The sequence below is a fragment of the Phlebotomus papatasi genome, chromosome 1 (assembly GCF_024763615.1).
Source record: "Phlebotomus papatasi isolate M1 chromosome 1, Ppap_2.1, whole genome shotgun sequence".
In the NCBI taxonomy this organism is placed as follows: Eukaryota; Metazoa; Arthropoda; class Insecta; order Diptera; family Psychodidae; genus Phlebotomus; species Phlebotomus papatasi.
This window is the reverse complement of record NC_077222.1, coordinates 16956688-16984441: the sequence shown is the minus strand read 5'-3', so window position 1 is coordinate 16984441 and position 27754 is coordinate 16956688. Positions and strand designations below refer to the sequence as shown.

Below are 27754 nucleotides of genomic sequence, written 5' to 3'. Positions count from 1 at the left end.
TTGGTCACAATGAATTTTCAGTTTATTTCAGTAATTCACATTTATATACTTCATCGCAATAGAATTTCATATTTCAACATTTCAAGTTTAATTACTTTCAATACAAGGATTTTCCTTATCAAGCGTTCCAGTCGGACATCCTTCTTGGGAAAACTTAAGGAAGTCCTCAACTCCAGCTGCAAGTATTTCGCATCCGTGCTTCTCGCATTTTATGGAAAGAATTGGCCCAATGCACCCCTTGGATTCCAAGTTCTCTTTAACTTTTCTCCATGTTTCATTCATCTCCACATACAGATCCAATTGGCCCACAATATACAAGCCTAAAAGGGATTTCTAAAGTGATGAGATGATCAGTGACAAGTAAAGTACGCTTACCTTCTTGAGCTCGTGTCAAAAGGACGCAAAGTCGATCGTCTCTACTCATTGATTCAATGTTTGGATTCTGGTCGGTAGTTGCAAGTGATACAATTAGAATACGGCACTCTTGGCCCTGAAATTTCTCCATTGATTTTACTCTAACATCTTTCAACAAAGGAAAGAGCACCAGAAATGCCTCTAATGCTTCCACTTCATTATCAGAACCCGTTGTAAAGATTACTATCTCATGAGCTTTGTATCCTTGCTGACGGAGATAGTTCGCCAAGGAACATGAGAAGAGAATCTCATGGAAACTCTCTTTGGATAATTTTTCTTGGTTTTGAACAGGAAATTGCTCAAGTAAAGAATCATCATTCGGAGAAAGACCTTTCAGGACGACACAGAAAAGATTCTTGGAAATGCCCCGGATTGGTTGATAACTCTTTACGTTATCTCCATCAATGAGATCTGGGTACAGCGTCTCCCTTACCAAGTCAGAAATCTGCAAAATTCAAATTTTACTAAAATGTGTTGCTTGACTAACATTATTATTAATCGTGTCGAGGTATAAAATTCACACAAGACAAAGGACAAACACACAAGTGTGGGGTAGTTTGAACCACCCCACAGTCACAAGTGACGTCACATTCCGAGAAGCCCCATCGCCGCCTGTTGTCTATCGATCGCGCGAGACTTCCACGTCGTCCAGTTTTGATCACCACCAGGAGGAAGGCTCTCCCTTAGTTCGACAAAATCTGGTGGAAAGACTTCCTTCCACAGATTAAGTCTAGCCTCCTCCGGAGATTTGTCAAGTGGTTTCACAGAGTGGCAAAAGCTCTTGCGAGACTTCAGCCTTGCTCTTGGTCTTTTGTGACCATAGAGAAGATGCCTTGGTTCAGAGAGAACCTTGGACATCTCTCTACTGGAGATGATTTGTCTCCTCATCCGTGGTGGAGCAATTCCTGCTAAGGGATAGAGTTTGTCCACTGGAGTGCCCTTTAGGCACCCTGTTACTATACGGGCGGTGTTGTTAAGAAAATGATAGCGCAAGAGCATACGTACGCATCAGTTTCGGCTGAGCTCCCCACTGAGCGTTGACAAGTTTTCGCAGTAAGTTATTTTTTGTTTTCACCTTGTTTTTAACATTACTGCAGTGGGTCTTGTATGTGAGAGTTCTACAGTGCTGTCTCTCTATATGCACACTCTCTATATGCACAGCTTTTGTGTCAGTTGCATTCAAAATCAATTTGTTTACATTTTGACAAAGTAATAAAGACAATTATTTTCTTGGTAACTAATTTTTCTTGTTTTTATTTTTCTTAATTTTATTTTTTCTGTCTCATATTATATTTAAAATAACACGGGAAATTCTAGAACAATAAAAAAATGATAATTTACTAAAAGAAAGAAAAAAACCGTTGGGAATTTCAAAAAAAGTTGTGCATATTCAGAGAGAGAACTGTCAAAAAAAGTACCCAAACTGTGTATATAGCGAGACAGCACTGTATCAAGGGTGACACCAAGATACTTGGGCGTGAAATTGTGCTTCAGAGAATCTCCTTCCCATCTCACATTCAAGCGAGTTGTGTCCCACTTGTGACGCAGATGGAAACAACTTACCGCTGTTTTAGAGGGATTTGGCTTTAGTTGGTTCTTCTTGTTGGATTTGGCTTTAGTTGGTTCTCCTTGTAAGAAAAGTTTGAACAAAATTCTACAATCTCCTTCTGACATAGAGGCTGAATTGGCCTCGGCTACAGAAGCTTGTGACGAACAACGTGAAACGGTCATCTTGGTGGGGAACACCGGGAGTAAAAGAAGCCGTTTCAGAGAAAAAGAAGGCTTATAAGTTGTACATACAGCGTAAGGATTCTGAGTCTCGTGATCGTTACGTTGAAGCGCGAAGGGCTGCAAAGCTCGCAGTTAAAGCCGCTAGAGAGGAGGCGTGGAAAAAGTTCGGTGAAAAGCTGGAGCTCGACTACAGGATGGCAAACAAAACTTTCTGGCAAACAGTCCGAAGACTCCGAGGGAAGAAGAGCAATTCCATCTAAGGAGTAACATCCAAGGAAGGAACTCTTTTGACTAAAGAGGAAGAGGGCTTAAGTCGCTGGAAAGATTACTTCTCAGAATTGCTCAATCCTCAAGAAGGCACTGATGATGACGTGCCCACAAGTAAAGGCAGGGAAGAAAGTAGGCCTTCAGAGAGTGAAGTCCTGTATGCAATTAGTAAATTGAAGGATGAAAAAGTTGCAGGAATTGACGAAATACGTCCTGAAATGCTGAAACTTATGGGTATAGCGGGGGTCAGTTGGCTCACGCGTGTCTTTAAGGTGGAAAACTGGGAGAGCACCAAAGGACTGGCAAGTTGAGGTTATTGTACCCATTTTCAAGAAGGGAAACAAGAAAGATTGCTCCAATTATAGGGGAATGTCCCTTCCAAGTTTGCCTGGCAAAGTGTATGCCTGGCAAAGTCCTTGAGAGAAGATGCCGAGATATAGTCGAACCCAGACTGTGTGAGGAACAATGCGGTTTCAGACCTGGCAGAAGCACCACGGATCAGCTTTTTACCCTGAGGATGATTGTCGAAAAGGCTTGGGAGTATGCAATTCCACTCTATGCTTGTTTCATAGATTTGGAAAAAGCATATTACCGAGTACCGAGAGAACAACTTTGGGATGTACTGCACGAGTACGGACTGGATGAGGAATTGGTGGGAGCCATTCAGTCATTGTACAGAGACTGTAGTAGATGTATTCGTGTAAACGGATCCAAGTCGGAAGGTTTTCAGGTGGGTGTTGGACTGCGCCAGGGATGTGTTCTATAACCATTGTTGTTCATATTATATATGGACAAGATTATGGAACGCAGTCGGGGGCAGAATGCGATTCGTATTGGGGATTTCAGGGTGAGCCATCTCCTCTTCGCAGATGATTTGGTTCTTTTTGGGTCTTGCGAAGAAAAGCTTCAGCGCGCACTTGACCGATTTGTAAATGTTTGTGCCGAAACAGGTATGAAGATGAACGACAAAAAGTCGGAGGTAATGGTGATTTCTCGACAGCCTTGTTGATGGAAAAGCATTGACAAAGGTGGAGAAGTTCAAGTATCTCGGGGTGTTATTCACGAGTGATGGTAGATTTCACACCGAACTATCATCGCGAATCGGTCAAGCTTCTGCAGTAATGAGGGGAGCTTGGCGGAAGCGTGGTGAGGAAGACCGAGCTCAGCCGTTCGGCTAAGTTATCGGTTTTCAAAGCTGTGTTTATTCCTATCCTCACCTATGGTCAATGGTAATGACCGAAAGTATAAGATCGCGAGTACAAGCTGCCGAGATGAGGTACCTTCGGGCGGTTAAGGAAATTACTCGTCGAGATCGAGTGAGGAATGTAGTCGAGGAGCTGCTTCTTCGGGTTGGGAGATCACAACTTCGATGGTATGGACATGTTCAGCACATGGATAGAAAAAGATTCCCCAGAAAATCTATGCAAGCCATTGTGAGAAGGCGTCGACCTCGAGGCAGACCTAGGACAAGGTGGCTGAATAAAATTCAGAATCTTGCCTTGGAACGCCTTGGGATCGAACCCGAACATCTTCCTGAAGTGACGGAGGATCGACAAGCGTGGGCTGCTAATTTGGATGTCATGGGCCCGTGACCCCAATAGGGATAAGCGGTGGAAAATGAATGAATGAATGGTTCTTGTAGGATTTCGAGAATTCAACAAGGCAAGTCTCAAGCTGGGACTCCACGTCTTGAAACGTGTTTGGCTTAACAGCTAGAGCCAAGTCATCCGCGTACAAGAAGGCCTTGGATGGAGACGGCAGTGGCTGATCATTTGTGTAGATATTAAATAAGATTGGAGCCAAGACACTACCTTGCGGCAGGCCATTTTTTTGCAATGTCCATCTGCTTTTCTAACCACGGAACTCAACAAAGAACCTACGGTTCTATAAGAGGACCCAAATCATCCTTGCGAGGCCGTTAGTCATTTGTAAGATTGTAGATCTTGGAAAGGAGAATTCTGTGGTTTACTGTGTCAAAGGCTGCCGAGAGGTCAACGAAGGCAATACCCGTGATTTTGCCTTCCTCAAACCCGTCCTCAATGTATTGAGTAAGGTTCAGTACCTGACCAAAGCTGGATTTCCCAGAGCGGTATCCAGCTTGCTCTCTGATCAGCTTGTCCTCTACGGCGGGTGCAAGCCTTTGCAAAAGCATACTTTCAAACACTTTGAAAAGGTGACATAAGAGAGAGATAGGGCGATAGCTCCTCGGATCACTGATGTTCTTTCCTGGCTTCGGAATTGCCACGACATGGGCTTTTCGCCACTCTTTCGGAATTCTGCGATGACGCAAGTAATGGTTAAAAAGTTTGAGAATCCAATCAACGGTGATGGGTCCAAAGTTTTCTATATGTTCAGCGAACAGGCCGACTCGACTAACAAGTCAAATTAAGTTTTCACAAAGTTCATGGTTACAAAAATGGCGTGGTTTCCCTTTTGGTTTCAATAAATGCGGAAATACAAAGATTTAAAGTTCGGAAAATACATAACATCAAGTCTCTGATTCTATCTCACCAAGTTTGATGTTCAAGGGTGGAATTGAAAGGTCTCCGAAATTACTACAATTTTCTAGAATAGTCGAATTTTGTAGGATCACAAAACTAGTCGCAAAAATATTGGTTGCATCAACCATTGTCGTATCTGCATTGTTTTGTATCTGTATTTGGTGCAAACAACGATAACAAAAATCAAACGTCGCCTCCTGCTTCTTGTATCAAGTAACTACACGAAAGAATTTCATACAACAACTATCGATGCTGTTGACGATATCTTAAAAGTAAGTAAATGCATTTACTTACGTTCGGATGCATGCGATGTTGAACATTGAGAAGAATATTGTTGATGTCATTTTCAACTAGTCTCTCGAAGAGTGATGTATTACGACAGGGAATGTCAAAGTGCAAATCTTTGAGAAAACCAATCCTCTTGGCTTCACCAACAAAAATCAATTGCTGCGTGTATTCAGTTAAAGCAGTTATGACTTGACATTCGGGAGAGTTTTCAGCCTCTTCCATAATCACTGAAAAAAAAAACAGACTTCATCGCATTATACATTTTTTTTTAACACTTCAAATGAATTACCGACTGAAGGACGAATGAGCTTCAACAGGCAACTATACTTTGCAATTCCAGTTGTTGTCATCCCTATTATGCGGGCACCTCGACATTCTTTGTACAAATGAAGCTGGTGCAATTCTTGTCCTTTCAATGAAGTCTTTTGGACTTCGTTCAAGATGTGCATTAAAGCATCGTGAGAATGGTCTTCATTCCTGTCGTTAATCTTTAGTTTATCAGCAAAAATGTTCATTAAATTTTCATACTGAGCAATACATTGTCGTCTAATACGATGAATTCGAGGATCTTGAACAGTATTATCCAATGTGAACCTCTCAAGTCTAGAATCACCCAAATATCCACCAATTCTTACAATTTTTTCCGTAAGAGCAGAACAATCCATGAGGAACTTGTCCAAATTGTACTTTTGGAATGTCACAACAAGAATTGTACAAGAAGTCTTTTCAAGAATTCGCTGAACGATATTTAGGGCAACTGCGGATTTTCCTGTTCCAGGAGGACCTTGAATAAGGCTGAGTTTTCGTGTGAGGCCCAATTGAAAAGCCTCAAATTGTTTTTCATTCATCTCTGGAGTCTTGAGACCTTTTTCCCTGTACTCCTTTACCGTGAGGTTGATCTTCTCAAGAGACAGTGCATTCTCTTCGAGATTCTCATAATCTGGAAGAATTGCTGAATTCTGGCAATCAACAAAGTATTCTTTCATCGGAAGAGTTAATGTTGAAGTTTCTTTGAGTATCTTCAACGTATGCAATTTGGACTCAAACATCGTACGAATAGACACGATGAATAAGTCCTGATCTAAAATACTAGACTCAATATTTTCCATATACACAAGGTCGACGAATAGGAACCCTTCCTTTTTAAGATATTTTGGTACACGCGTAACTTGAGCCACAATGATATCCTTCAATAAGGCAGGAAAAATCAAAATACTTAGTAGTAATATAGGCAAATAGCGTACTGTTCTTCATTACCAACATTCTCAGTTCAGCACTTACCTTACATTCCGATGATGTTGAAAGGAATATAAGAGATCCGCCTATTTCACTTTCTTTGTAATTATTCACCTCTTCCTCGACATCTTTCGGTAGTTTCACGTTAACTCTGCTGTAAGGTGCCAAATCCAAGGAATAGAAGCTTTTGTCAAATCTTGCTCGTGGAGGATGGTTTTTATGAAGTCGTACAGTTGGAAATATGCTTTTGCCATTTGCATCCTTAAGAACTAACCCACGATAGACAGTGCTATCCTCAAGTTGACGGAACTCCTGTGCTCTGTCATACAGGTCACCGGTAAAATAGCTCCTCAAGTACGAAATTTGAAAGTTCAAGTACTCAGCTGCATCTTTGAACTTTCCATTCTGGATTTCAGGTGGCTCAAGCTTATATCTTACTTTTGTATCCACAACAGAAGCATAAATATTGCCTGAGTAAAAGTACCCATTCATCAAGTCATCTTTGAGCTTTGCGAACACTGAGTATTTCTCAACAAGAGAATCTCTAGTTTTCCCTTCAAGGATTTTACACAAAGCCCGAGTGAAAAATGCCCAACAGTTGGCACTTCCCTCAATGTTCTTTGCGTACTTGCAAAATACTTCCAAACTGCTCCAGACTTGATCAGCAAGAGGCAATAAATTCTGTTTGCCTTTCTCTTCCAGATCAACTGCGTACCTCACGTACGCCAAAATATCATCCCGAAAGACAACATTTGATCCGAAGATCATCTTTGCAAGGGATTGCAAATGACTCAAGGGAATTTTATGGATTTTCCCAAGGATAACAATGAGTAGAACAATGATTTCATTTGATTTGTCGGTCTCAAAAACAGTTTCGCAGAATTTCTGAATATTGTCGAAAATTTCAAGGAAGATGTCATGTGGATCCATCGAGACAATGTATAAGAGGTCTTCTTTGGACATCTTTTGAGAAAAATTTCCCGAATTATTCCGGACATTCCAAGGCCTTGGCTTGAACATTTCAGCAGGGGGTTTGTCTGGGTAAAAATTAAACAGGAAAAAGTATTCTAGTATTATTTTAAAAACAATTTTGGAAAGTTCGTATATAATAATTTAAGTACAGTCAAATTCTACATTCATTTTTCGCAGAAAATAAACAGAAAAAATGTAGATTTTGTATGAGTAGGGGACATCTTTTAATTTTCGCACATACTATGGCTTCGAACACTTAATATTTTTCGCATATTCGGCATATTCTGTTACTGAATGAGACCTATTTTTTTTCAGAAAATGTATGACTTAAGAGTTACAATTAATATATATTACTATTGTGTCAGATTCAGTAAAGTAATATGGGCAAAATATAGTGTTCGAAATCAGAGTAATTCCCTGGACACACTTACGACTAAAGTCCAGAGACGACTAAGCTAGTTCATAGCCAAGTCAGTTTCTGACACACTACAAATGAGGCTTAGTACTCACTGGTATCCACAAAACATAACTTTCTGGGTTTTTATGCAGATATTTCTACTGAAATGCATTAATACTCCTCTGAAAATGAAATTATTTGTAATATCATGTCTCAGTACACGTCCAATAATTATTGTTAATTACAATTATTTTTGAGGTGGAAGTTAATTCGCGACTTAAGACAATTTAGATTTAGGCGATTCCAGTGAATAATTCTTGTAGTTATACGTGAATTGTGAAATAAATTTAAAAGTAGTTTCATTTTCAAAGGACTACTAGTGCATTTCAGTAGATATATTTGCATAAAACCCACGAAAGTTATGTTTTGTGAGTGCCAGAAAATGTTAAGCCTCGTTTGTAATGTGTCAGGCACTGACTTGGCTATTAACGAGCTTAGTCGTCTCTGGACTTTAGTCGTTAGTGTGTCCAGGACATAAGTGTGAAGCAAGGGGGGAATAAGTGACTCTCAGAGTGAACCATGAGTGACGATTGGCGAAATACTGGCGATCTGGAGCTGTAGATCGGCACTATTAGATGAGATTCTTAATAATCCCACCTCATCTAGAAAAAGTTTGGTACTCTTTACTATTGCCAAATGATTGGAAAGAAAATATTTGCTATACAAAGAGAATATGGTAACGGCAAATATAAAATACAACTTTCAGAAAAATCCTGTTTAGTGTAAGAATTAAATCATTTATTTATATGTATTTAGTTGTAAGTTGTAAGTTTTAACTATACAAAAAATTATGTCAAAAAAATGTATTGTAATGAGAACCATATTATGATATTATGGTACTTCTTAGCAATAGGTCGTTTCGCTTTCGTGCTCGATCGTGTCGTACTTATCGTCGTTGCACGTTCTCGGAACAACCTTCTTCGCGAGTGGTGAAAAAAAAATGGAAAAAAATATCTTTAAAAAACCTAAATCTGGGAAAAAACAGATCTTATAATAGGCTAAATGGACAAAGAATCTGATAAAGGGTGATTTTAAAAGGATTTACCTTTTGTAAAAAATATATTAGCACGTTTCATCTTTTTTTTAATTGTATTTAAAAAAAAAATAATTGGGGTTCTTTGGATATAATAGCCGTACTCACTATGGCGTTGTTATCTCGTAATCTCCGTAATCTGTTATCTTGTTATAATTTTTCATTTATAAAATACATTACGAGAACATAACGAGATAACGAGATAACGATATTACAAGATAACAGCGCCATAGTGAGTACGGCTAATATTTATTATTAGACAATTTCATTTTAATTATTATTTTTATAAGCATTAAAAAATTAAAAAGTTGGAGTGTAGATGCCACAACTTTATGGAAAATTTTTTTATGGCTTTCAAAACATATTTATCATAAATATGTAAAAAGAATATCAAATTGCTGTTTCGAGATCAATTACAATAGCTGTGATATTGCATGTAAGCAATCACTTAAATGGCTACGCCAGGGACGGTTATTTTAAATCTAAACATTTTATTGCAAAAACTGAAGAAAATATACTTTTTGAAAAGGAAAAAACACATTTTTCATTAATAAAATTAGTAATTATATAAATCTAAGCAGAATATTTCCTCAGGAAAAAAAATATTTTTAAAGAAATGTCTGGCACAATTGACCAAAAATCCCGATTTTCGGTCGGGAATAGATTTAATAGACCTATTTGTTCATTCTCTATAGACAGCATATCGTCGCATAATTTCTATATATAATATAGAACGTGAAAATTGTGATTACAATTTCAACTAAGGTGATAAATAATTTCGCAGAGAATATTCCAAGTTCATTTTGAAAGAAAAAGACAAAAAAATATGAAAGAGTCCTCTAATAGGAAAACTATAAATTTACCTACCCTCTTGGTAATCACAACCATCCTTAATTATTTTCACAGCCAGACTTAAGGCTTTTCTTAACCAGAGTGTATGGTTCTGAAGACCATAAATTTAGCCATTTAATCATTAAGTGTGGTTGTGAAAACAATTAACAATGGTTGTAATAACCAAAAGAGTAATAGATATTGCATCCGATATAGCTTACCCTTTTCAAATAGTTACCAAAACCAAAAAAAATGGATGGGCCTATATTAACCATTTTTTATGGTTCACATAACCATATCTAGGGTTGTAGTATACAGTAGACTCTCTCTCAATCGTGAATATGGGGCAAAATGTCATCCGGTTTAGCGATAGAATTTAGCGTCAAAGCCTCTGTAAATTCCACAAAAAGTGCTCAATTATAAAGAATCACGATAAAATAGGAAGAACTACAGCGAATTTGAGCGAATTAGCTTCATAATTAAGCGTGAAAACTGTCAACAAAATTTGACGCCCGATTGAAAAAGAGCCGATTGAGTGAGAGTCTACTGTACTATTTTTTTCTAAGAGTGTACTACAATCTTAACAAAATTTCATGTCGTCCGATCAAGCTCAAATTTGGCCAAAATGTGTTTCATCACTTCCTGATCACGAATATATGTGTGGCTAAGGGCCTTAACAAAATTATAGAGAACATTATGGTCTACATTTCACCCATATATCACTTTTGTGTCAGCCCATCTAAATCCTTGATATTTTGGTTAAAATAAAAAAAAAATTATAATTTCATGAATTTGATTCAAGCTGAATGGCGTCCAACAACTTCAGTTCTAAATCAAATTCGCGTACATTTCGAGTTATCTCACATTAACCCTCTAACGGTGTTTTCTTTAATATGCGAAAAAAAAGCTCTAAAACAATGTTTTCTAGAATAATTATGATCCAATAAAGTCAAAAAAACCATCCATTCTTCATTATCTCTTTTAGTTAAGCGCTAGGTGAGAAAATATAAAATTTTTTTGAAACTCTTTTTGCTTCTAAAATTCACATTTTTAGTTTTTTCAATTTTTTTTAAAATAAAATATACAAAATAGAATGACATATCTTTCAGTAAAAAAATAAATTTATTTTAGTCAGATACAGTACTCTCTCAAATTCGGGCATATGGGAACGAAATGTCAGCCGAATTAGACAGAAATTCGGGCGACAAACTTTATGAAATGCAACGATTTTTTATTCATGTGCATACAAATATTGAGTTTACACACTCATATATAACGTAAATTGCATGAAAATCCCTTAATAATGCAAAATCACATCAAAACTAAGAGAAACCATGCCAAATTTGAGCATATTTGATTCATTTGTTAATCATAATCAAACTTGAAAACTGACAACAAACTTTTTTCAAATTTAACCGCTGCCCGAATTTAAAAGTAGCCCGATCTTAAAAGAGCCGAATTTGTGAGAGTCTACTGTAACTTTAAATCGGTATTTTTATGAAAATTGAAAATGAGTTTTTTTTGCACAAATATTTTTTGTTGCTTTTTCTCTGACCGGTCACACAAAACTGGGAATAGCAACAAAACGAAAAGTCAAAATGAGTTCAAACTTTCAAGAGATGTTCATAAGACTATTACCGAGGACACTATAGCACTTTTAAATAAATAAAACCTTTATCGTCGCTGTAAATGTGATTTTTGTGAAGACCGCCTGGAGGCGGTCTTACCCGTTAGAGGGTTAAGAATCTCACCTACATAAGCCGGTTAGGATTATCTGTTCTTTTTCCTTTATAGCTCGGGTCAGGGTAGAGCTAGGGCAATGTGCGACCCACCGTTGGAAAGCTCTTGACCTCAGCTACAACATACTAAAATTTCATTAAAATTGAAAATGGAAGTTCCCAGCGAGAAGAGTTAGCAGGAAAAATAGCATTTTCAGCATTTTTTTTTGCTGCTCATCGATCTGCTGGCCAGTAAGCAGCTCTCGAACAAAAAGTGCTAAGCAAATACATGAAAATGGCACTGTTTAGCGCTCGCAGCACTGTCGGTAGATGGCGCTGCAAACCATTTAGCAGATGTTTTCTTTCATTTTTTTTTCTTTTTCACTCAAAATGAACTTGGAATTTCTCCTGAAATTATTTATCAACTTGGGAGATATTATAATCGCGATTTTTCGATCAGATAATGCGATCTGTCCGATTTTTTCGTTTAAGTGTGAAAAAATTGATTTTTCCCATAATTACGCTTTGAAACCACTCATTTTGTGATTGATATTTTGGTTTTAATACAAAATTTGTATAATTTCACGAATTTGATTCAAGATAACTGAATGGCGTCCCCCAACTTCAGCTCTAAATCGAATTTGCATACATTCCGAGTTAGCTCACATTAAGAACCTCACCTACAATAAGCCGGTTAGGATTATCTGTCTCTTTCCTGTCTCCACTGAGAAAAAACTGGATGATTCGAGTATTACTTGCTCTGAATGACGATTTCTCTGTACATAAATACAATAAACATTCAATTTATTTAGAATAAATAAGACAGTATGCCCTCTATACAAAAGTTAGCCCTAAACAATATAATTGTGATGTTGGACTTGAGGAATGAGTGGAAGCCAATTCGCTCCCTAGGAAGGAAATTCCAAAGAATGACACCTTGAACAAAGAAAGAATTGCGAAAATTGCGACTCCCTAAACTGGGCACACGGAAACACGAAGACCTGGCAGAGGATCCAGGAACTACGAGCTCCGCGAGGTACCGGGGCCTACCGGTGCAAAGAAGTCGGGAAATAAAGTCCACCACACGAACTTCAAGATATGAGATCAGTGGTAGACCGAGAATGAAGTTTGCAAAAGCAGAAACATGATCATATTAAAACTTTAAAGAACATTAAACTAAAGTTCGTAAAAATTCTCGAAATTCATTTATTTTTGTAACTCAATTCAGCTCAGTAACATTACATATTCAAATAGGTATTTTAAACACTAAATCATCTTATAACAAGGATCTTCCTTGTTGAGCGCTCCAGTTGGACATCCATTTTTGGAGATCTTGATGAAATCTTCAGCGCTATGCACTAGAATTTCGCATTCGTGCTTCTCACATTTCACAGGAAGACCCGGTCCAATGGACTCCTTCGCTTCTAGCTTCTCCTTGACCTTTCCCCATGTCTCGTTCTTCTCTATGAAAGGCTCCAAATCACCCACGATATACAAGCCTTTAAAGGGAAGTCATGAAATTATAAACTTTCGAAAATACATAAAACACGAAGAATTTACCTTCTTGAGCTCGAGTCATCAAAATGCACAGTCGATATTCAGCGGCCAAAAAATCGTAGTCCGTTTCCTTGTCAACTTTTGCAAGAGATACAATACCAATACGACATTCTTGTCCTTGAAAAGACTCCACTGAGCGAGCTTTAACATCTTTCAACAATGGAAAATGCTTCTTCATTGAATTAATGACGGTTTGTTCATCTCTGAAATACAGTGCGAGAATCACAATTTCATGGGCTTGGTATCCTTGCTGACGAAGATAATTCGCCAGGCAAAGACTGAAAAGTGTCTGATGGAAAACTTCCTCTGTCAACTCTGGATATTTTTCAACAGGATACTCTTTGATCAAATGATCAAGGGAAGAAGAGTTTTTGAGAGTGACACAGAAGAGATTCTTAGGGATTCCTTTGATAGGCTCGTAGTTCTGGACGTTATCCCCATCCTTGAGATCATCGTAAATCGTTCCGCGAACCAAATCGGCAATCTAAAAGTCATACTCATTATTCGATGTCCTGTGGAGCGTTTTAGGGTGAAGTACTTACTTCAGAATGCATTCGGTACTGAACATTGAGGCGAACAGTGTTAAGATTATTCTCCATAAGACGCCCAGAAAACAAATTTTCCGGACCGTAAATCGGAAAATAAAGATGTTTGAGTTGATGTGAACGCTTATGATTGCCAATGAAAATCATTTGCTTCGTGTGTTCCGTCAGGGACGTAACAATATGTGGATCAGTAATATTCTGTCCGTCATAAAATATCACTGAAGAAGGCAATGGAAAATTCTTATTAAAACATTCTACAAGAAAACAAATTAATTATTACCAACTGATGGACGAAGAATTTCCAGAAGCCGATGATATTTTGCAATTCCTGATATTGTTATTCCAATTATCCGAGCATCACTACAGCCATAGTACATGTCAAACGATTTATTCATCTGTTTACGAATTTTCCCTTCACGCATTTTCCTCAAATCTTGTTCAAGAGATGAAATCGGTTCTCTACCCTCAAGACTTTTCATTGTACTCATGAATTTATCCATGGCTGCTATATATTGGTTATGGACCCGTTGCCTGTGTCGGCGAAATCGAGGATCCAACACTTCGTGTTCCAACGTATACTTTTCCACTTCTGCATCTCTGAAATGCCACCCAATTCTTGCAATTTTATCAGTAAATTCGGAACATTTTAAGAAAATTGCATCAAGTACGAAATTCTTAAATGCCACAATAAGAATTTTGGATGATGAATTTTCCAGGATATCTTTGATGATATTGAGGGTGATTCTTGTCTTCCCAGATCCCGGAGGGCCATCAATTAGACTTACTTCTCGCGTGAGTGCCATTTCAATAGCCTCAATCTGCTTCTGATTTAGCCCCATTTTTTTAATCTGTGAATCTTTCTTTAGACTGTCGTAGTCTGGAATGTGAGGAAGAATGGCAGAAGACTCGTAGGATACCAAATATTTCTTCATAGGGAGTGAAGCTGTTGATATTGTCTTGAGGCAATTGAGTGTGAGGATTTTTGATTTATATGAGTAGGGTAGTGTAATAAGGAATAAATCCCTGTCCAATATACATTCCTTGATATTTTCCATCCAGACAATTTCCACATGTAAGTATCCATTGTGTTTAATGTCTTCTGGGATATGTTCCGACAAAACCACGATGATATTCTTTAACCAGGAGTATGTTTGAACGTTTAATATATGGCTGAGAAATTTTACTTAGGGGGAAGTGTAGCACCTTTGAAATGGGGTACCTTTGAAATTCGTTTTTTTCTCTCTTACTTTAAAGTGGAACTGAAAATCATTTAAGATGGCTTTAGTTCTACAACTTGTGATAAATTCATGATCCTATTTCATAAATTTGAAGATCTAGGAGCAATTTTCAAAAAAATCGCCTCAAACTGTAATTCTTCTCCCGAACTTTTAGATCATTTTCTTCACGATAACAATCTCTACCAAAAAAGCACTGCTAGAAGAGGATAAAGGATTAATCTGCATAAAAGATTAATACAAAAAATTGGACTAAGCACAGCTTATTTTTATAAACTAGCAGTAATTTTTCAGAAATCTCTTTTGGGGCAACTTTGAAATTAAAAATGGGGTAACTTTGAATCACTGCTGGCAAGACTATTTTCACATAACCTTTCTTCAGTATAAAAGTAAACAGACGAAAGTTAAAACATTGTAATAAGTGTCTAGTGATGATTTCTTTTTTTATTTTCCCAACAAAGGCTTTCCATTGACAAATTATAGTGTCCTGAAAATTATTTGGTGTTACCGGTAAATATGCATTATTCAAAAAAAAAAAAAAAAACTGATGAAAATCCCGATGATGTTTCTTATGTGCAAATGAGAATTCTTTGCGTTGTCCTAGTCAACTGTAAAGAACGAAAAAACGTAGCTGTACCTTTCCTAATAGCTTTAAGGAAGGCTGTTCTCTGTGCTCACTTTCCTGGCCACTCTGCACTCATTGCAATGGAAGTAACGTATGGCCAGTGAAATCTGCACAAAAGTTTGAAGGCTTAAAAAAAATAAAATGTATACTAGTCACTTTTATACCATTTTACAGTGTTGCCAGATGTGTTCTTAACATTCCATAAAAGTTGTGATAGATTTAGTTAGGAAACATGGCTCCCACAAATAATACTGAAGAATATAGACGAAAATTAGTTTATAATTTTCAGGACAGTCATCTCACATTGAATAAATCTGAAGTCGTAAAACATTTTGTGAGTATGGGAATATCGCGAAGGAGTATTTATAGTATCCTGTCGAACTATGAGAAGCGAAAAACCACTACACGAACTAAGGGATCTGGAAATTTTAGCACCCTTAGTCAATCGAAGGCGCGGGCTCGACTTTCAAAGTTAACATCCAATAAAGTTACAAAGTCGTACCGTGAGCTTGGTAACAAACTTGAATGCAGCAAAACAACGGTGAAGAAGTATCTGGAGTCTATGGGAATCAAGAGGAGAACCAGAAAACCGAAGCCAGCTGTCTCAGAAACTCAGGAAAAGACTCAGAAAATTCGTTTGTCTCTTTTGACCCAAAATGTTTTTCACGCTCAAAACGACATTATTTGTGTCATGGACGATGAGTCCTATTTCACCATGGATGGTAATGAGTGGCAGGGGCAGTATTATTATGTACGTGACGACAATGTAGACAAGAAAGATAAGTACGTTGAGCATACTAAGTACCCGAAAAAGGTCCTTTTGTGGCTTACAATCAGTCCTGCTGGAATGTCTGAGTCCGTGTTTCTCACAAAGGGACTAGCACAAAATTCTGACGTCTATATCAGAGATTGCTTGCCTAAGCTGAAAGCCTTCATCAATAAGTATCATCGAAGGGACAATGTGATTGTTCATACATGAACAATATGCTAGTGAGCAAAGAGAAGAGAATTTATTAGCCCCTTGCGGTGCAACGACGAATTTATTAGCCCCTTGCGGTGCAATGACAATTGACACCGCACGGGCTTTCCTCTATGACGCGCGCGGCTACTTGAGCCATTTGTTTTTTTCTTCTCTTTGCTCATCATGCACTTTTTTTAAATAATTTTCCCACAATAAAAATGGATTAGTTAGCAAAATTATTTGTATATAAACCCGAAATTTTGAATCTATAAATCACTTCCCATTCCACAATCATCGTGGTCCCATCGAGACATCAAGCTTTTGGTTTGAAGAAATACTTCAAATCCAAACAGCAATGGAAACCAGCACCATTCTAAAGGAGCAGGAGAGCATCGCCAAGACCATCGAAAGGCTGCGGACGAACTTCAAGAAGGATGGCCCTAGCAAATGGAAAGCGCCTTACCTTGAAAACAAGGTTAAGGAGCTCAACTCATATTGGAGGCAGTTCGTGACCAACAATGCGACTCTCACATCTCAGCTCCCGGGAAGTCATCCTTATATCCTGCATAATTTATACCAAGAAACCAAAACGGTTTACGAGGATTTTATGCAAAAAATCAAAAACTGCCCTGAGTTTGAGAAAGACTCTAACTCAGAGTCGGACGATACTCCACCAACAGATGCGGGGTTACTTCGACCATCGAAACTTTCCAGTACTATGGAAAGTGTGACAGTGACGTCTGAATCTTCATCTGACGTCAACTTCATGCCAACAACAACAACACCAGTAGTTACACAGGCCGTGTACACTGGGACAATTCCACGTCAATACGACAAGGTTGCGACAACCAGCAACAACGCAGTTACTACTACTAGTTCCAGATGGAATCAACCCATCACCACGACTGAGCATCCGCTCAATACAACTACGCCAACTTGGAATCTACCTTCTACAACAACAGGGGTGAACAATTTTCCGAACAACCCTCCATTTTTGGGAAACGTCAATACCTGGCCATCTTGGGCTTCATATGGTGTACAGCCAGTCACATCAATCTACAATCCAGGGCAATATCTGCCACCTTACGGGCAATATGGTGGACAACAAGGCCATCTCCCGGCTTGGCAAAAAACCCATTTGCCAAAACTCCCACCAGTTCAAATTCCAAAGTTTAACGGAATTTATAAGGATTGGTATAAGTTTTATGATGTCTTCAAAAGCATCATACACGACAACTACAATCTGGGGAACGTGACCAAATTTCAATATCTTCTCTCTTACTTGGAGGGGGAGGCTGCAACCTTGGTTTCAACCCTTCGGCTTAGCGACACTAACTACATCGCCGCTCTAGAGATACTGGAGGAACGCTACAATAATCCCCGACGCATTATTACTTCTTACTTGGACATCGTTGTCGACCATAAAATGTTGGAGCACCGCGTAGCAGAGGACCTTTCATCTCTTCATGGTGCCATTCGGGAGTGTCTAACTGGACTAGCTAACATGGGTTACAAAACCAATGAATGGGACGCCATCATAGTGCACATCGCCATGAAAAAGCTGGACAGCGAAACACAGCGTCTCTTTGATGAAAGTTTGGACTCCGCAAAAATAATGCCAACATTAAAGGAATTACTCGGTTTTTTAATGAAGCGGCATCACAATTTGTTAAACAACGCCAAGAAGTCTTCTAAACCAGAGAAGGCTGCAAATACCACCTGTTGGAAACGCGACAACGCCAACTAGCGGAATTATTTGAAATTAATATTTTCCAACCCTGTAATTGAGCCCTTCCGGCATTTTGTCTTTCTTTTGGAACTGTGCTTTGTAATGGCGAGACACGTTTTGTGAAGCTCCTAGGATTTCTTATATTTCTTGAGTAAGTCAGCAATTTCAGCGTTTTTATGTAATTCACTCTAATTTGTGACATTGTTTCTTGTGATAGGTGATCGATTTATAGGCATAGAGACGATCTAAAAGACATTTAGATTGATATCTATATTCTGGCGACATTGAAGTTTATAGGTATGGGAAAAGAAGAAGAATTAAGATTAGAGATTTAACAGAAGCTTTATTTCAGATAATTTGCCTTGAGAGAGAAATAGTGAGTGGAAATTAGTTGCTAGAAAGTCCAAGCAGTTAATTCAAAGTAAGAGTTTAGAATAATATTGGGAAAATTAGAATTTAAAGAGGAATTATATTTCAGGAACCACCACTACTTAATACTTAATACTTAATACTTAATACTTAATACTTAATACTTAATGCTTAATACTTAATACTTAATATTCTTGTAAACAATATAAAAATCGATCAGGCCGTGTCTCGCCAAATTAGACGTCAATAAAAGATTCAAAAATACAGTCCACTTGACACTTTTGACGACGACCACAACATTCTGGTCCATACTCGCCGAATAGACGGCACTGGCGCCTGTGGATTAACTCCCGAGTTCCCTGACGACGACATGGAGGGACTCAGGCGGAGTGAAAGGGCAAATAAGGGTCAGCCACCGAAGCGGCTAGGATTCGGGGATGACTTGACTGAGCTGGAGCTCACAATTGTCCAGACCCAGATGGAAAGGACAAAAAAGGAAATGGAGTTGCTCTCTTTGAGGGAAAAGGAACTGTCACTTCGTCATTCGATGGTGATTGAGGCGAAAGCTGCATCTCTGGCAAACATTTCTGCGGATTCCTATGAGGATCTACCTGTCAAGACTTCCACTCCATTGATGAAGCTGGAGAAGTACCCTCTTTTGGACGAGGCCGGCAAGCCAGAAGCCAAAGGAACTGACAAGCCCATCCCGGATGTAGACGACAAAATCATCTTGGGCCAGACGGGAAATGACAAGGCTACTTTGAAGGATTCCTCAAGTGACGATGAGCTGGAGGGAGTTGTCAATAGATTCCAGCTATTTCAAAAGAAATTAGACCAGGATATCTTGCGAGAGAAGCTGCAGAGGAAGACCGGTGGAGATATTGCACAGAGAGGGGCTGCAGCAGGCGACAGGAAGAAGTTTCTTGGGTTCAAGGAGAATCCCCCAGAGCCAAAGAGAGTGACCATGACGACTGACGAATTTGAGACGGCACTTCACACTGTCATGAAGGTTGCCAAAGACGACACCAAACATCACACACCCACTCCCGAGTACATGGACATCATGAAGAAGTTCTTGGTGCGGCAATCTGTGGGTGATGAGACGCACAAATTTGAAGGAAATGTGCAAGAATGGCCCATTTTCAAGGCATGGTTTGAGAATCTAAGTGACAGTTGTGGATACAACAACACAGAAAAGCTTACCGTCTTGCAAAAAAGTCTGGTTGGAGAGGCAAGAGAGACTGTCAGATTCTTGCTGTTTTCCCCATGCAATGTGGATAAGGTTATGTTTTCTCTGCAAGAGAGATATGGCCAGCCAGAGCACTTAATCCGCACGATGATTGCGCAGGTGAAGGCACTGCCGGCTGTCAAGCATGACAAACCGGAAAGTTTGGTTAACTTCTCCGTGACACTTAGCAATATGGTTGCTGCAATTGAAACGTTTAACCACAATGGTTATGTTGACAATCCTCATCTCTTAGACGAGCTGATCACGAAGCTTCCCCTCACTATGCAAATTGCTTGGTCGGAGATTCATGCTTCCAGGGGATTTGTGACGGTGAAAACCTTCGCAGAATGGATTGGTTTGAAGGCAAAAGCAGCTAATTATCGCCTCCGGACGATGGAGGCAGCGAGGGTGGAGAAGCTACCAGAGATGAAAAATAAAAAGACAGTGGCAACGGTAGTCAGTAGTGAGCTGCGGGAAGTCAAGGAGAAAACCCCCGAATGTAGCCTGTGCAAGGGAAAACATTTTCTGGACAAATGCGAGAAGTTTCAGAAGCTTTCCGTGGACGACCGCTGGGCACAAGTAAGACGACAGGGCTTGTGCTTCTCCTGCCTCAAGCCCAAGCACTCTCTAAGGATGTGCAAGGAGAGCAAGACTTGTTCGAGGACAGGATGCGATAGAAAACACAATATTCTTTTGCACGGTGATGTAAGTTCTGTCAGAAATACAACACTTGCACAGAATGAGACAGATAACCCAGAAGAATCCCAGACGAGAGTAGAGGATAAGCCTGCTCCAAAGGATGCACCTTTGTCACAGGGAGGGGCCATTGACGGCGAAATTGTGGCTCATGGTCATGGCGGCAGCCATAACCAAATCTTTATGAAGATTCTTCCAGTCTATGTGACAGGGCCGAAAGGGACTGAGAAGGTTTATGCTTTTCTGGATGAGGGTTCAACCATCACCATGATGACTTCCTCTCTGGCAGAGAGACTTGGACTGGACGGACCTAAAATACCTCTACACTGGCAAGGAGCAGGTCCTGTGGCGAACACCGATCTCACATCCAAGACTGTCGAATGTAGAGTTCGTGGGTTTCTACCAAATGCGAAGGAGTATTTGATGCAAAGGGTGAGAACAGTTTTTGAATTGAATCTCCCAAGGCAGACAGTGGACATGTCAGCTCTCTCTCGAGACTGGAGGCACTTGGCGGACGGCCAAGTACAGTCCCTGAAGGATGCAGTGCCAGAGTTGTTGATAGGTCTAGACAATACACCCCTTATTGTGTCTCGAGAGATCATCCATGGCCCATGGAATGCCCCTTACCTCGTAAGAACGTGGCTGGGATGGGTGGTAATGGGAAAAATAGACGGCAGACCCATAAATGGCCCCAAAAACTATTCTATGTGGGAGCGACGTGATGATCTTTACGAAATGGTGAAGGATTCATTCTCCATTGACTCATTTGGCACCGAGTCTCTTGGGAAAGCCCCCTCTCGTGAAGACAAGAGAGCCCTAGAGATAATGAAGCACACGACACGCAGAACCGATGACGGACGATTTGAGACAGGGCTATTGTGGAAGGACGGTAAGCAACCGGCTGTTCCTGAGTCAAAGGAAGCAGCTCTCAGGCGACTCCATGCCACTGAGAGGAAGTTGGATCGAGACCCAGAGCTGGCAGAGGCGTACTGTGCAAAGATGGAAGACCACATACAAAAGAAATATCTGGTGAAGCTCACTGAGGAAGATTTGCAAGTGCCAATGGAGAATGTCTGGTATCTGCCGCATTTCTCAGTCTTTCATCCTGCAAAAAAGAAGATTAGGGTTGTCTTTGATTGTGCTGCCAAGTCTCACGGAGTTTCCCTTAACGACTTTTTGATTAAGGGACCTGATCTTTTGAAGTCACTTCCGGGTGTGCTGGAGAATTTTAGAAAAGGGAAGTACGCATTTACGGGTGATATCCGTGAAATGTTTCACCGTGTTCACGTGAGAAAGGACGACACAAATTATCAGAGAATTCTCTACAGAGGTATGAGGAGAGATGTCGAACCAGATGAGTACAAAATGGATGTCATGACGTTTGGGGCTTCCTGTTCTCCAACTTTGGCCTCTTATGTGAAGAATGTCAATGCGGAGGAACATGCAATGGACTATCCGGAAGCTGTGAAGGGAATATTAGATAATACCTATTGCGATGATTACCTTGGCAGTGCTGACAGCATTGAGGACGCCAGAAAGCTAATCAGAGATATTGTCTATGTCCAGAAGGCTGGAGGATTCGATATCGTTAATTGGACAGCGAACGATTCGAGAATTTTGGATACCTTCACTGACACCATGAAGAATTTGGCATCTCAAACACTGGACGAATTGGACCGTGTTCTTGGCCTATGGTGGGATTCGACGGCTGACATCTTCACCTTTAAGACACAATTCCATCGTGTTCCTGCTGAAATACTCTCTGGAGAGAAGATCCCGACGATGCGAGACGTGCTGCGACTCATCATGTCTATATTTGACCCTCTGGGGTTTCTGGCCATGTTCACTGTCAAGGGAAAAATGATTTTGCAAGAAATTTGGAGGTTAAAAATTGGATGGGACGATCCGATTGAGGGCATTGCACTACAGCACTGGAAAACTTTTCTAGACGAATTGAAGACGATCAGCACAGTGAGAGTTTCCAGGTGCTATTCTCCAAATTTGCCTCAAGCAACTTCCGTTCAACTTCACATCTTTGGCGATGCCAGTGAACACGCATACTCATCCGTGGCTTACCTGAGGATTGTGAGTGAAATTAACAGTGAAATTGAAGTGTCATTTGTGTGCGCCAGAACAAAAGTGAGCCCCTTGAAGTCGACAAGCATTCCCCGGCTTGAGCTACAAGCCGCAGTGATGAGTTCTAGAATGAGTGCAGCAATTCGAGCTACCTTGGATGTCAAGATTGACGACGTAGTGCTTTGGAGTGATTCCCTGACTGTCCTGGGATGGATTAGAAGTGATTCTCGACGCTTCAAACAATTTGTTGGTCACAGAATCAGTGAAATTGATGAGTTGACAGAGTTCCGGCAGTGGCGATGGGTGCCTACAAAACTCAATCCAGCTGATTTCGCTACCAGGATGGTGAAAAGTGATTTCAGTGAATCATCAATGTGGTTCTGTGGACCTCCCTTTCTCAGACAACTTGAGAGTGGGTGGCCCCAGGAGAAAAGTGAGACAATTGAAAACAAAACAAATGACGTTGAAGTGTTTACCGTTATGACAAGTGTTGAAGTGTTTCGCGGTGACCAGCTAATGCCAAAAATTGAGAGATTTTCTCAGTGGAATCGTCTTATTCGTGTGACGGCAACAGCTATGATTTGTGCGAAATACTGGTTAGACAGATGGAAGGTCAAGAAGTCCGGTGGATGCCCCCCGAAAAGGCCTACACTGACAGTAAAAGACTTGTTGGCAGCTGAGAAGCAGTGGTTCCGGAAGATTCAGACAGAATTTTGGGCTGAAATTGAGACTCTTAAGAGAGGAGAATCCGTCGACAAACAGAGCCCTCTGCTCACTCTCTCACCAACCCTGGATTCGGACGGAATCCTTCGAATTGATTCACGTCTTGTGAATAGTGATGTGGGGGAGAAATATCCAGTGATTTTAGCTCAAAAACATCCGGCCACCAAGTTATTGATCAAAGACGCTCATGAGAGACACCATCACCAGGGACGTGAGCAAGTGGTGAATTACTTGCGAGAGAGATTCCATATTCCGCGAGTTCGTGTGGCAGTGAAAAGAGCTTGGCATGAATGTCAGCAGTGTAAGAATCAAAGAGCTCGCCCAGCAGTTCCGGAGATGGCAGCTTTACCCAGGTTCCGTGTGACAGATTCAGTGTATCCCTTCGTGAGAAGTGGTGTGGATTACTTCGGCCCCCTGATGGTGAAAGTTGGACGTCGACACGAGAAAAGGTGGGGTGTTCTCTTTACATGCCTCGCAACCAGAGCTGTGCACCTGGAGATAGCACACTCCCTGACTACAGATTCAGCCATTATGGCTATACGACGATTTCTTGGACGCCGTGGCCCGATTAGTGATTTGGTTTGTGACAATGGGACCAATCTGCGGGGTGCAGATAATGAATTTCGTCATCTGTACCAAGCTCTAGAGACAGACAGGATGACAGAAGCCCTCTCCGAGCGAAAGATTGACTTCCATTTCAATCCTCCTGCAGCACCACACATGGGCGGAGCATGGGAAAGGCTAATCAGGTCAGTGAAAAATGTCCTAAAAGATTTATTGAAAAATCATGTCCCCACCGATGAGGAGCTCTTGACTTTGTTCACGGAAGTTGAGTTTGTTGTGAACGGACGCCCCCTGACGTACGTGTCTGTGGAGCCAGAGGACGATACGGCTCTCACCCCAAATCACTTCCTGATCGGTCGTTCAGCTGCCAATAGACCTATTGGAAATTTTGACGATGGAGATCTCGTGCTCAGGAAGGCTTGGAGGAAAAGTCAGCGGATTGCTGATATGTTTTGGCACAGATGGGTTCATGAATACCTTCCTGAGCTCACACGTAGGACGAAGTGGCATCAGAAGACTCGACCCCTGAAGATTGGTGACATAGTGGTGATTTGTGATGAACAACTTCCACGAAACTCCTGGCCTCTTGGAAGAGTCACTGATGTCTTTACCGCTCCTGATGGGAAGATCCGGTCTGTTATGGTGAAGACAGCTCAGGGCTTGTACCGACGACCCGTGGCGAAGCTGGCATTATTGGATGTAGCGGAAGACCAGCAGACAGGATTAGGGATGGGTGCAGGAGCACCAGAGAGGGGAAATGTTGGAAACGCGACAACGCCAACTAGCGGAATTATTTGAAATTAATATTTTCCAACCCTGTAATTGAGCCCTTCCGGCATTTTGTCTTTCTTTTGGAACTGTGCTTTGTAATGGCGAGACACGTTTTGTGAAGCTCCTAGGATTTCTTATATTTCTTGAGTAAGTCAGCAATTTCAGCGTTTTTATGTAATTCACTCTAATTTGTGACATTGTTTCTTGTGATAGGTGATCGATTTATAGGCATAGAGACGATCTAAAAGACATTTAGATTGATATCTATATTCTGGCGACATTGAAGTTTATAGGTATGGGAAAAGAAGAAGAATTAAGATTAGAGATTTAACAGAAGCTTTATTTCAGATAATTTGCCTTGAGAGAGAAATAGTGAGTGGAAATTAGTTGCTAGAAAGTCCAAGCAGTTAATTCAAAGTAAGAGTTTAGAATAATATTGGGAAAATTAGAATTTAAAGAGGAATTATATTTCAGGAACCACCACTACTTAATACTTAATACTTAATACTTAATACTTAATACTTAATACTTAATACTTAATGCTTAATACTTAATACTTAATATTCTTGTAAACAATATAAAAATCGATCAGGCCGTGTCTCGCCAAATTAGACGTCAATAAAAGATTCAAAAATACAGTCCACTTGACACTTTTGACGACGACCACAACACCACCAACAAGAAGACCTTCTATTCTACAGTCCGGTCTTGTGGTATGTGCAAAAAGGAACACTCAATAACTAAATGTGAAAAGTTCATAGAACTGAACACATTGAACCGGAAGAAAATGGCTGACAAACTGGGACTCTGCGTAAATTGCCTCATGCATAAGCGCGATGAGAAATGCTTCAGCAAGAAAACATGCACTGGTAAAAATGAAAGGATCACCGAGGATCCTTTGAAAGTATCGCTGATTTGACACATATTTATCTCTGGAATAAACGATTTAAAACAATCAAATAGTCACCTTTGGTGTTCGCTCAGATGAGGGAAATATGATATGAGTGGTAAGTTTACGATTAAACATAATCTGACTTGATAAATGTGCATACAAAACTTCAAGAGATACTAGTGATCCATTAAAAGGATCAAATATGATCCATCCTTTTGAAAAGAATCAAATATGATCCAATTTGATCCTTTCATTTTTACCAGTGTGCTACGAATGCCAAAAACCACACCACACTCTTCTCCACTTTAAGAAGAAGGCAGAGGAGAATGAGCAGTCCAATAATACAAACGAAACTGCTTCCGACACAGACACATCAAATGACGAAGATGTCAAATCCCTTGCAATCCGCAAGGAACACACTGTCATGTTAGCGACAGCGCTCGTGAAAGTGAAATCAACATCTGGGCGGACGGAGTTACTGAGAGCTCTTGTGGATCCTGGATCACAAGCAAGTTTCATCACCGAAGATGCCGCTCAGAGTCTTCAACTTAGGAAGAACCGAATCAACACTACAATCTCTGGAATAGGAGAAACAACAGCTGGCTCATCCCGTTACAAAGTCCAGCTTACCATGGGTCCAAGATTTCCGTCATCTTTTGCGATGGAGATTTCCGCCTTCGTGCTACCGAAAATCACCAATTCTTTGCCAGAAAAGGCAATACAACTACAAGACGAAGATAATCACGACAACAAGATTCTTGCTGATCCGACTTACATGACGCCCGGCCCAATTGATCTACTTTTAGGGGCTGACGTGTACACATACATCGTGGAGAATGACTTGAGGAAAGTCAAAGACGGACACCTCACTATGCAAAATACCAAACTTGGGTGGACCTTGATTGGGAAAACATCGACCACGCCAGACTCTCCACGAGTAATAAGCATGATCTCTGTTATCAAATGGGATCAACCACTAGACCAACCTTGGGATATAAATGACGACACACCCAAGAAGGCAACTGCTGTGACTGCAGAACAACGGGCCACTACTGATAGAAATGCCTTAGAGTTCCGCCCCCCCCCCCGCAAGACCCCACTTTGGGGGATTCTCTAAAATTGATGTAAAATCACACTCGGATCCAGATGAAATAATCCAAGTGGCGACCGGGAAGTTCAGAGGATATGAGAAGGATCGACCAGTCCATAAGCTCTGCCAATTATCTACGAACGTCCATGACCAAGATTCCGATCTTTCTACTCGTAACAAGGATTTACCTCCAGGATCTGAAACTGCAAAGGCCAACTCGACAGATGCTCCAGCCAATATCAAAAAGTCAAAGAGGCTCAGGAGAAAGAAGACATCTTCAATGGTTTCTAACCGAAAGAAAATTACAAAAGTTGCTCCTTACACATGGGCAACAACTATACTTCATGCAGTATTCATATTCTTCATGATATTCAATACTATGATAGCCACAACTAACAACCCAGACATACCCAACATCGAAGTTTTCGTTCCAGAACCGGGTCTTTACATTGAGAAGATGGGGATTGCACGTCTACAACGTGGGAATCTTCAAGTTGAAATCACATACACAACAGCTGAATTTCAAAGAGATCAGGAACTAATCAACGCAATCTGGGACAAGATGTCATTGGCCTGCAAAACGGCAAGCGAAGCCGTGTCGGACGCTGATACTACTTGCACACATAACATCAATCACCTCCAACATAAGAGGGATTATTTACTTGAGGAAATCAACCGTATATCAGAAAAACAGGGTGTACGCAAAAAACGTGGATTACTTGGCCAAGCAGTGACATATTTCTTTGGGGTTAATGGTCAAGTATATGCAAGCATTGATCAACTCAAGGAGAGACAGGAAGACACACAGAAGCTGATCAAGCAACAATCATTGATGCTGAGTACAAAGGTGGATCTGTCCAACACCATAATAGAAAACAAACTTCGGAAATTTGATGAAAAAATCATGCAGATCAACGAGGCCATAGGTGAAATGGTCAACTGGTATGTTGGAATAGACCACAACCGAGTGCGCATTGACATTTTAACCACCTACATCAATGCTGCTGACTGTTACGAGGAATTCGAGAGGAAACTGACCAACATTCAACTCGCGAAAGATGGTAGGCTAGATTTATATAGCCTCATCACGGGAAGAACTCTCCAAGACACCATTCAAAGGACATTGAGGCACATCGGTCCAGACTTTGATATACCCCGAAGGCAACGAGAGCCAAGTGACTATATCTTTCGGGACGGTGAACTTGTCATCTTCGGGAAATTCCCCATTCTCGAAAAGGATGAGTT

General features: G+C 40.4%; 2 protein-coding genes across 2 annotated transcripts; one reads left to right on the top strand and one right to left on the bottom strand.

Moving 5' to 3' along the window:
• LOC129798009 (NFX1-type zinc finger-containing protein 1-like) lies at window positions 1–6547 on the bottom strand. The gene is made up of 5 exons (XM_055840938.1): window positions 6483–6547; window positions 5491–6153; window positions 5208–5428; window positions 376–859; window positions 1–320 (listed from the first exon to the last, which is right to left on the bottom strand). Exons 2-5 carry the CDS (start codon window positions 6047–6049, stop codon window positions 88–90), a joined length of 1497 nt encoding a protein of 498 aa, XP_055696913.1. The 5' UTR covers window positions 6050–6153; window positions 6483–6547; the 3' UTR covers window positions 1–87.
• Window positions 6548–18839: 12292 nt separating this feature from the next.
• LOC129799342 (uncharacterized) lies at window positions 18840–25179 on the top strand. The gene is made up of 2 exons (XM_055843150.1): window positions 18840–24820; window positions 24876–25179. The coding sequence occupies exon 1, from the start codon at window positions 18840–18842 to the stop codon at window positions 24552–24554; it is 5715 nt and encodes a 1904-aa protein (XP_055699125.1). The 3' UTR covers window positions 24555–24820; window positions 24876–25179.
• The last annotated feature ends 2575 nt before the right edge of the window (window positions 25180–27754 follow it).

Coding starts and splice junctions, on each gene's coding strand:
- LOC129799342 (XM_055843150.1), top strand. CDS start 18,840: ATGGAGGGACTCAGGCGGAGTGAAAGGGCAAATAAGGGTCAGCCACCG.
- LOC129798009 (XM_055840938.1), bottom strand. CDS start 6,049: ATGAATGAAAAACAATTTGAGGCTTTTCAATTGGGCCTCACACGAAAA. Junction 5,429..5,490: donor GCTCATTCGTCCTTCAGTCG/GTAATTCATTTG, acceptor TTTTTTTTTCAG/TGATTATGGAAGAGGCTGAA. Junction 321..375: donor TTTGACACGAGCTCAAGAAG/GTAAGCGTACTT, acceptor AATCCCTTTTAG/GCTTGTATATTGTGGGCCAA.